This window comes from Oncorhynchus keta, chromosome 8 (genome assembly GCF_023373465.1).
Source record: "Oncorhynchus keta strain PuntledgeMale-10-30-2019 chromosome 8, Oket_V2, whole genome shotgun sequence".
Taxonomy (NCBI): Eukaryota; Metazoa; Chordata; class Actinopteri; order Salmoniformes; family Salmonidae; genus Oncorhynchus; species Oncorhynchus keta.
This window is the reverse complement of record NC_068428.1, coordinates 22,398,518-22,408,849: the sequence shown is the minus strand read 5'-3', so window position 1 is coordinate 22,408,849 and position 10,332 is coordinate 22,398,518. Positions and strand designations below refer to the sequence as shown.

The 10,332-nt window shown below is 43.1% G+C and overlaps 1 protein-coding gene across 1 annotated transcript; it reads left to right on the top strand.

Moving 5' to 3' along the window:
* The first annotated feature begins 1,311 nt into the window (after positions 1-1,311).
* moxd1l (monooxygenase, DBH-like 1, like) lies at positions 1,312-8,687 on the top strand. Its single transcript, XM_035763584.2, has 12 exons — positions 1,312-1,872; positions 2,597-2,743; positions 3,645-3,797; positions 4,303-4,386; positions 4,515-4,670; positions 4,773-4,875; positions 5,090-5,262; positions 5,454-5,545; positions 7,099-7,195; positions 7,298-7,488; positions 7,934-8,042; positions 8,131-8,687. The coding sequence occupies exons 1-12, from the start codon at positions 1,606-1,608 to the stop codon at positions 8,326-8,328; spliced, it is 1,770 nt and encodes a 589-aa protein (XP_035619477.1). The 5' UTR covers positions 1,312-1,605; the 3' UTR covers positions 8,329-8,687.
* The last annotated feature ends 1,645 nt before the right edge of the window (positions 8,688-10,332 follow it).

Here is a 10,332-nt window from a genome sequence, read left to right as displayed (position 1 = left end):
TTTGTACTGAAAGGCCCAGGAGGCCATCCATTTCTTAGATACTGGAACTGGCACTCCTGGCACTCAAAGTCGCTTAGGTCACTCGTTTTTCCCAGTCTAACGTTCAATCAAACAGTAACTGAATAACTGAATGCCTCAATGCCTGTCTGCCTACTCTACATAGCAATCAATGGAAACAGGATGCACCTGAGCTCAATTTCGAGTCTCATAGCAAAGGGTCTGAGCACTCATGTAAATAAAGTATTTCTGTTTTTAATTTTATTTAATTTGCAACAATTTCTAAAAACCTGCTTTCACTTTGTCATTATGGTGTATTGTGTGTAGATTGATGAGGGGAATAAAATAATTGTATACATTTTTGAATAAAGCTGTAAGGTAACAAAATGTGGAAAAAGTCAAGGGGTCTGAATACTTTCCGAACCGCCTCAATATAAGAGAACGGAGTTAAGCGTTCCTGAGTTAGCTAGTTGTTTTTAGAGAACCAGCTGTGCTTATGGCTTAACACAATTTAGTTTGCCGTGGAAAATATCAATGCCATGACAACATTCTCATGGCCAAATCAGGGAAGCAGTAATATATCACACTAGCAAATACAAGCGCCATACCGTGACCAAATACCATATCGTGATGGAGTTAATTATGAAACTAGCTAGCTTGTTAACTTCATCTATCTACGTCAGCGTCCCCAATATCAAACAACTTTGTTTCGAAGGTAACAATAACACAATAACAACAAGGAGTAACTAAATAAACCCTAAGCTAAGCTAGCACACACTGCAATAATAACAATGCTACCAAAAATAGTGAACTTATGTTTTTCTACACATCCGAAAGGCATAAGTCTGACCATGCTCTCACAACAAATCACACAGGGACAAAGGACGGTCGGGGACTGGGATCTATTTATACCCTTGTAAGAGCATGGGTCGGACCAACTGGCCAATCAGAGGCTAGAAACACTGTATGCCCATAATGTCCAGGAGGCGGAATTCTGTACAGTGCTAATGTGGGCATGTTTACTGAGAAAAGATGGGGGCTGCCCTCACCAGATATGGGTTTCCCACACTCGGCTCATGCCTTGGGTGCAATGTGGAAAGGTGCATTGGCCCAATGTGTGGAGCGTACACATTGTCCCAATGTGAACATGTTTGTTGGGATTCCTTCCATTCTTTTGGATCAAAACATACAGAACTGTTCACCTGTTCCCCAACTCCAAATCAAAGGCATCCCTCCTCTCCTCCTCATATCATATATCACTCCCACAGTATATGACTCCAGACTCAGGACTTCCAGTAATCCACTGACAGTGTCATTTCGGCAGGAGGGAGATGTGGGAACAGGTTTATATGAGGAAGGAAGGAGGAGGTAGGAAGGACCCAGGAAGAGGAGAGGAGGGTGGCAAAAGGAGAGAGAACATCTGAGATAAGTTAGAGCTAGGGAGTGTGTGTGAGCATGTAGCGACCCTGTAGGACTCTGTTGTTTGAGTGAGTGAGTGTGTATCAGAATCTTAGCGGTGCTCCGTAGCTAGAAACAGCTGTTTGTTTGGGAGTGTGTGTCTCTCAGCAGGTAGAGGTCTCAGGGTCTATCTGAGGGTGACAAGACAGTATGATCCCTCTACTTCTCTCCCTGCTCCTGGCTTGGCCTCCAGGGTCAGGGGCACAGCAGGACCCACTCATGCCCTTCATGGAGAACCTTGACGCAGACAGTAACGTCATCCTGAAGTGGGGGTTCAGTGAGGTCCAGGGCACCATCATGTTCCAGCTGACCATTAAGACGATTGGCTGGCTGGGATTCGGGTTCAGCCCAAATGGAGACATGGCTGCATCGGACATCGTTATGGGAGGGGTCGGACCAAATGGCACCTATTTCATGGTATCTAAACTATTAACCTGTTATTCTAGTTTCTAATCTATTACTATTAGACACAAGAGAATGAGTGGTAATGTATTGTAGTAGTTGTTGTTCTGTTACGTGCAGGAATAGCAGTAGTTATATTGTAGGGATAGAAGTAGGCTACTGTAACAGTGAAGTGGCTATAGTAGTAGCAGTAATCATGATTATCTAGTTCAGTGTTTCCCAACTCCAGTCCTCAAGTACCCCCAACAATTTTGTTGTTGCCCTGAACAAGCTCATCTGATTCAACTCATTAAGGACTTGATTAGTTGAAAAGTTGAATCAGGTGTGATTGTCCGGTGCTACAGCAAAAATGTGCGCTGTTGGGGAACACTGATCTTGTCATATGGAGTTTATTTTTACCTTTATTTAACTAGGGAAGAACAAATTCTTATTTGCAATGACGGCCTACAATGGGTTAACTGACTTGTTCAGGGGCAGAATGACATATTTTTACCTTTCGGTTACTGGACTAACGCGCTAACCGCTACGCTATCTGCCGACCCAAAGAAGGAGGAGTTGTAGGTGTATTGGTTTTCAACACCTGCAAACCGTTGGAAGATTAAATTACTATTTAAAGTTACCTGTGAATGTGTTGCTCTTTCAGAAATGCCACAACATTTTTGTTTAACAACACAGAACTCTATTAAGCTTCATATAGACTCCAGATAACTTCAGTATTTCTGTGTTGTCTCTCTTTCAGGATTATCATGCCACAGGGAACTCATTTCCCCTGGTGGATAAGAAACAGAGCTACACCCTCCTGTCCCTGACCGAGGCAGATGGTCAAACCACCATGACCTTCAGGAGGCCCATCCAGTCTTGTGACGAGGAAGACTTCCACATCACCGTAAGTCAACGTTTTCACACAGACACAAACTGTTAACAATTCATCTGTACTAAAAGTCTTGAAAGGATTGAAGAGGAAAATCATGTTCCGTTATCATGATTGACTATTTCTATTCATAAAAGGTTAGTTTACAAATATCTAAGCAACCGAAGCCGGTTTTGAGAGTTGTTCCTTTTTAACCTAAATAAATGTGTTCTTTAATAACACATAGAGTTAGTTAGTTTCTCAAGTGATGGTGGGCCAAAATATCCTTTCCCCGTCTGTTGCCATGGTAATAATGGTATGGCCTTCAGGCGCTCACACCCCTGAGAAATAAGATCTGCTCCTATGGCCGTTCCCATGGTTCAATGCTGAGATTAAGGTGTGATACGTTCCATTGTTTGGACCACAATCTTTTTACACTATTGTGGTTCTCTGGCATTTCATTGTTGTGCTTCATTGTTTGTACTTTTACATCTTCTCATAATCTCACAACAGGCCTCCATGCAAAGCTCCAGTTTCCTCCTAATCCCCGGATTAATTTATCGTCTGTTCAGTGTGTTCAATGTACCTGCTCTTTGAAAGCACTCTGGAGACCATCTCTGGTTTACATGCACCTACTGATTATTTTATTTAGAGTAATTCAACACAATTAATCAGGGGATTGGAACAATGGCCTAAACACAGGGAGGCAGGCAAACATTTTCAAAAGTGAGCAGTTGTAACCCTAGATGGTTTACAAAAAACAGCATTAATAAAGACAATGGTGCCATAACAAGTGTCAAAACACCAATGTCACTAAATTATGCAGGTGTCTAAGTGTCTACTGGCTTCTAGGCCTTTTCTTCACATCTAGTCCTCACTCTGTGATTTTTGTATGTTTTATGTCAATTGATGTTGTTTTGTTCCATCCTTCTCATAGGACAGTCCAGTGAAGCTGATCTATGCCTATGGTACATCTGATGACATAAGGTACCATGCCAATAGAAGGGGGACCAAGGAGGTCAATCTACTCAAGTTCATGCCCAGATCCAGACCCCCAGAAAGCAACTATCTAGACTTCGTTGTGGAGAATGTAAGAGTGACCTCACACACATGTCCTGAAGGGGAATCATCTATTTCCTCTAGATCAGGCACAGCGGGACTTTTAGTTTGAAGTCAAATATTTTACTTTACTCCTGGGGTGGAACAGGTCAAAGATGATTGAATGAAATTAATTTGAATTAATATTGTGATATTGAATATACAGGAGGTGGTATCTTTAGTCTACAACATGTGACTGTGGAACAGAATGGACTGGCAACACTTATACTATTAAAGTGGTGCTCCAGAACTTCTGTATAATTTCAGCCAGTAGTTTTCAAAGTGGTGCTCACGAGCCAAGACGGGTCCCTGTTTTTTGTGTACTACTTCATCCGTTTTGTATGAAATGTTATGTCCTGCAAATTCTTATTATCATCTGTTATTTTCTTTGCAATTCGTATGATAGGTTATGAATCCAATTCATACAATATGTTACAAATCTGTTGTACTTAAGATCCCGGACTGCATCGTTAACACTAGTCCTTCTTCCATTGCAGCTTACTGTCCCTGCCGAACGTACATACTACCACTGCAAAGTCATGAAGGTGCCAAAGCTCAACGGCAAACATCATATCTATCGGGTAAATGAGCCCTCTCTCATTTCATGGTCTAATCATTTTGCAATTACATCATATGTTTGTCATTGGAGTCATCTCTCCCTCTCCCTGCGTCTTCTCTCTATGCCTCCTTCTCTCTCCCTGTCGCTCAGATTGAGCCGGTGATTGAGCACCTGGACCTGGTCCACCACATGCTTCTCTATGGCTGCCCCTCCTCTGTGAACCAGACCTACGAGAAGAAATGCTACACGGAAGGATCAGGGGAGGACTGCATCAGAGTGGTGTCTGCCTGGGGGGTGGGAGGAGGGGTGAGAGACTGCCCCCTTCTGAAAACATTAATATACACACATGCATGCATGAACACACATGCTAGTCTGATCTCTGTCTCTACATTGTCTTCTCCATTCCAGGCTTTTGAGCTTCCAGAAATAGCTGGGATTCCTATTGGAGGACAGAATAATGATGAGTTCTACAGGCTGGAAATTCACTACAACAACCTGGCCCAAGAAGCAGGTAACCATTCACTAGCTAATAATTAAAATGTTCCAATCCACTAACACAGGATTAACAGGTTTACCCTGCTCCAATCTTGATGAAAGGTGAACCATGTGCTAGTCCTTGAACAGAACAAAGCCTGCACACCCTGAGGTTCTTCAAGACTTGGATTGAATTTAGCGATCATCTAAAGCCCTCATCATCATGTCTTCTCCTCTGTCCCCCCCTGCAGGCCGGAGGGATAGCTCAGGCCTGAGGCTGTACTACACTGCCCAGCTCAGGCAGCATGACGTGGGCATCATGACTACAGGCCTAATGGTGGCCATTGGCTGGGGCTACGCTATCCCTCCCAATGCCACAGCATTCCACAGCTACGGCCTCTGCAACACATCACACTTCTCAGACGTACGTTCAGTGCCCTTTGACACTAGATTGAAGAAGGATGGTTGAATTTGATGACATTGTAGAGCAGATTGTCGTCAAAAAAGGAAAGCACCAGCTTACTCTTTCCTTTCTGGTATACTATGCATAGCCATCTCTGAATTCAACAAAACAGGATTTTGTTCAAAATTAGCCTGCTTTCTGTCTTTCCCCAGATCATGCCTGACCCTGTCCCTGACCTCTCTGTGTTCTCCGTGGCACTGCACACTCACCTGGCTGGGAGGAAGGTGCAAGCTGGCCACATCAGGTGAGAGAGAGCAGCGGGGTCGTAACTTATACTTGGGAAATTCTGAAATTTCATTTTTGTTCCCCCCCAGTTCTATCATTGGAATGTGATACAGGGCAACGGTGCGCTTTAGGACCACGAGGACTCCTCCGAGTGGTTGGGTAGGCTGTTTGAAGTGTTTATCCGACTGGAAAAAACAAACAAATATATACTTTTTATTTATATATATATATACACATATATACAGTGGGGCAAAAAAGTATTTAGTCAGCCACCAATTGTGCAAGTTCTCCCACTTAAAAAGATGAGAGAGGCCTGTAATTTTCATCATAGGTACACTTCAACTATGACAGACAAAATGAGGGGAGAAAATCCAGAAAATCACATTGTAGGATTTTTAATGAATTTATTTGCAAATTATGGTGAAAAATAAGTATTTGGTCAATAACAAAAGTTTCTCAATACTTTGTTATATACCCTTTGTTGGCAATGACAGAGGTCAAGGTTTTCACACACTGTTGCTGGTATTTTGGCCCATTCCTCCATGCAGATCTCCTCTAGAGCAGTGATGTTTTCCAAATATTTTCTATGGGGTTGAGATCTGGAGACTGGCTAGGCCACTCCAGGACCTTGAAATGCTTCTTACGAAGCCACTCCTTCGTTGCCCGGGCGGTGTGTTTGGGATCATTGTCATGCTGAAAAACCCAGCCACGTTTCATCTTCAATGCCCTTAGTCCCAGCTCTCTGCAGGTCATTCACTAGGTCCCCCTGTGTGGTTCTGGGATTTTTGCTCACCGTTCTTGTGATAATTTTGACCCCAAGGGGTGAGATCTTGCATGGAGCCCCAGATCGACGGAGATTATCAGTGGTCTTGTATGTCTTCCATTTCCTAATAATTGTTCCTACAGTTGATTTCTTCAAACCAAGCTGCTTACCTATTGCAGATTCAGTCTTCCCAGCCTGGTGCAGGTCTACAATTTTGTTTCTGGTGTCCTTTGGCAGCTCTTTGGTCTTGGCCATAGTGGAGTTTGGAGTGTGACTGTTTGAGGTTGTGGACAGGTGTCTTTTATACTGATAACAAGTTCAAACAGGTGCCATTAATACAGGTAACAAGTGGAGGACAGAGGAGCCTCTTAAAGACGAAGTTACAGGTCTGTGAGAGCAAGAAATCTTTCTTTTTTGTAGGTGACCAAATACTTATTTTCCACCATAATTTGCAAATAAATTCTGAAAATCCTACAATGTGATTTTCTGGATTTCTTCTCTCTCATTTTGTCTGTCATAGTTGAAGTGATGAAAATTACAGTCCTCTCTCATATTTTTAAGTGGGAGATCTTGCACAATTGGTGGCTGACTAAATACTTTTTTGCCCCACTGTATATGTCCCCCCCAATTCTAAAACCAAAGTTGTGTCCCTGGAGAGAGGACAGCCAAAAATATGATCCATGATACCAGCCTATGATATGACCCGTACATGGTCTCATTGTCTGGATAATTAGCGATAAGCTTTGATGATCCTTCTGGATGATTCTTCACTCTCACCACTGATGTGCTCTTGATTCTAACCTCCACAGGAATGGAGAGCATATAGACTTCCTGGGTTTGGATGAGAACTTCAACTTTGAGATGCAGCAGGCCACCAATCTGGGAAATATTAAGACCATCAAACCAGTGAGCATCCACGTATTTGCTGTATTTCAAATGGGTGTCATGGATGAGTGGTATTGTTAGTCATTAGATCTTTCTTAAAGCAGTATCTCTTCTCCACTGCAGGGCGATGAGATTGTTGTGGAGTGCACCTATAACACAACCAATCGCAAAGGAATCACACAGTTAGGGCTGGCCACCACTGATGAGATGTGTCTAGCCTTTGTCTTCTACTACCCAGCCATCCCCGTCACCAGCTGCTGCAGCCACCCTGACATGCATGCATACATGGCCATGATGGGGAAGACAGTCAACCAGTAAGAGCCTTCACATTGTCACAGTTTTCACACATTTACATTTTTAGACTGATACTGTGCCTGTTTGTTTTGGTGGCTAGTTACGCATGACTGAATGAATGAATGAATGAATGAATGAATGAATGAATGAATGAAAAAAAATAGGTGTCAAATCACCAATTGGTGGGATTAATTGACACAAAAACAAACATTACCATAATTCACTGTGGTAATTAAATGATAATTCTTCTTCTGGCGTTCTCTGCATTGCGCATCACTGAAAGGGTGAAAAAATAATAATAAGTAAATCAATACATAATAGTAAGTAAGGTAATCCAAAGAATAATTACATCCCTAGAGCAGTAAAATAATATTAATGTAAGTCGCTTGGATAAAAGTATCTGCTAAATGGCATATTATATTAAGTTGTTACATGTAAACCAGAATGACTTTGTGTGCCCCACAGAAACATTGAGGAGATGTTGAAGACTGCAGCTTGGGACCAGTCGTCTACTGCCGTGCACGAGGCCACAATGAAGAGGGTCCCTCAGATTGGGTTCATCATAGATGTCAATGTAAGCATCCACTCAATAAAAATGTAAATGCTCATGCTGTCATTTCAAAACATCCTCTCCATCCATGTCATGTTTGTTCCATCTACAGAAAAACTACTCCATGTATGAGGGAAACATCCGCAACATGACGGCTACTCTTTCAGTGAGTTGCAGGAGTGATTCATCCTTACAGGCTGGGCCCTTGGGGCCATTTAACTACAACACGTCCCCCAGAGGAAGCGGTTCCTGGGTCGTGACCTCTGCTGCTGGAAGTATCTTCCTGATGCTCTGGACGACAATGCTATAAGAATCCGTCCAGGCCAAGATGAGAATAAACATCAACATATGCATTAAATTTCGCCCTGCTCTGGGTAGGTCCCTGAATGTTTTTTTTTGTCCATTATATAAATCCCCCCATTCATGCTCTAATGATTACAATGAATTAATCAAAATAGCCACTGGCTATGCCTATTTAGCATTGATTGCTCTTTGATTGCACTACATTAAATCAACCAAACTTTGATTTTGATGACAGGTCTTTGTTTATTCATGGCAATAAATATTAGCCTGGAGCTTCCATGATATTTCTGTAAAGTAGGTCTATTCAATGTTACTGCATATGTTTGTACTCTTGTGATTAGATTAAAATGTGTTTCATCACCTTGACGCTCTTTGTGTCTGTCTTCTATTCTGTTTTATCTCATTGGTCTAAAAATCAAAATCATACATGCATTGTGGCTGAGAAAAATATTGACTCATTAAGTGGAGTAAGGTACAGATTAAAGGTGTCATCTCTGGCATCTCGTCAGACATGGATGCTTCATGGTTCATGATGAACATGCCAGGAGGGATAGATGCAAGTCGCTTGACCCAAATGATAGACTTCTCTCCGTCTATCTGTTCCATTTCAGGGGAAAGGGGATACCTAGTCAGAAGCACAACTGAATGCATTCAACCGAAATGTGTTTTCCACATTTAACCCAACCCCTCTGAATCAGAAAGTTATGGGGGCTGCCTTAATCGACGTCCACGTCATTGATGCCCAGGGAGCAGTCGCTATTGGGAGAACAGCATATTTTTCCACCTTGTCTTCCCAGGGATTCAAACCATTGTTACTGTCCCAACACTCTTCACCGCTAGGCTACCTCAATAGAACACTGAGACGCATTCTCACGAGCTCGACTGAAGAACTTACAATCAAGCCTGACAAGGCCAATGAAAGCCGTGCCTCGCTAGAAGCCCCGCCTTCCACAGGTGATAACACTGAGGCTCTGATTCATTCCTTCAATTTTGCTCTTCGCATTGAGCTGAGCAGAACAATTCAGTTCAGCTTGTTTATCATACTTTGCTCCAACTAAACTCTCCTTTTGTGGTTGAGCCCCCCTTTGGATGTTCCCTGATAAAGTTTGTATTTTGTTTTTGTAGTTTCCTACCTACAAACCAATTAGTTATTCTTCAGGTTGCTACGCCTGGCTATAGCAAAGAGTGAGATGGCTAACGCAAACGAAACGACAAAAGCCAACAAACCGGGTTCAGGTTAGCGACCATGCGCCCAGTCATGCCATATCACACCATATCAACAAAATATACTCATGTTTGTTGTTTTGTATGTCTCGGTTTGGTGCATGCTCAGGCTGCCCTTGCTTTAACCAGTTCACGTGCACATTGTCACCGGCTGCTTGGTGTTTCCAATAGTGACCGTCCTCTCCCGGAGGCCTGTCCCTCGGCTGAGTCTGAGTTGCGGGATGGATTTGGGTCTTTGGTCGGATCAAATGTCTTGTTTAGCCTGGGCTTGTTGCATGCAGAAGCTGCTCTCGTTCAACCTGGGTCTTGTGCGCATTGTCGCCGGTTGCGGGAGGCTACTCTTGAAGGGAGAGGTCGGCCAGGTTCGGTGGGGACTCCCTGCCTTCTGTGCCTGCCTTGGTAAAGCGCCACTTTCCTAATTTCCCAGACTTGGTCAAAGAAGGGTCAGGCTCGCCTCAGTGATCTGGTTCTATGAGACTGTTGAGACAAGGTTAGATAAACACTGCATAGCATGTTAACCAGACTAGCTAACTTGCCAAGGCATGCTAGCTAATGCTACTAGCTATTCCTGCCTCCCCACGGTGGCATTTAAGAGGAGCTCTGTCTTATCAAGGTTGAGCTTGAGGTGGTGGGCTGACATCCAAGCTGAGATGTTTGGCAGGCACACAGAGATGTGCGTTGCTACCTGAGTATCAGAAAGGGAGGATGAGAAAAGTAGTATAGTGTTTTCTGCATAGCAATGATAGGAGGACATTAATCACGGTACCCCATTCTGCTTGTTTGTTTA

What these genes read in the sequence shown, in the direction of transcription:
- moxd1l (XM_035763584.2), top strand. Translation starts at nt 1,606, where the DNA reads ATGATCCCTCTACTTCTCTCCCTGCTCCTGGCTTGGCCTCCAGGGTCA. An exon ending in AGGAAGACTTCCACATCACC is followed by an intron (nt 2,744 to 3,644) that starts GTAAGTCAACGT and finishes TCCTTCTCATAG; the next exon opens with GACAGTCCAGTGAAGCTGAT. An exon ending in CAACCTGGCCCAAGAAGCAG is followed by an intron (nt 4,876 to 5,089) that starts GTAACCATTCAC and finishes CCCCCCCTGCAG; the next exon opens with GCCGGAGGGATAGCTCAGGC.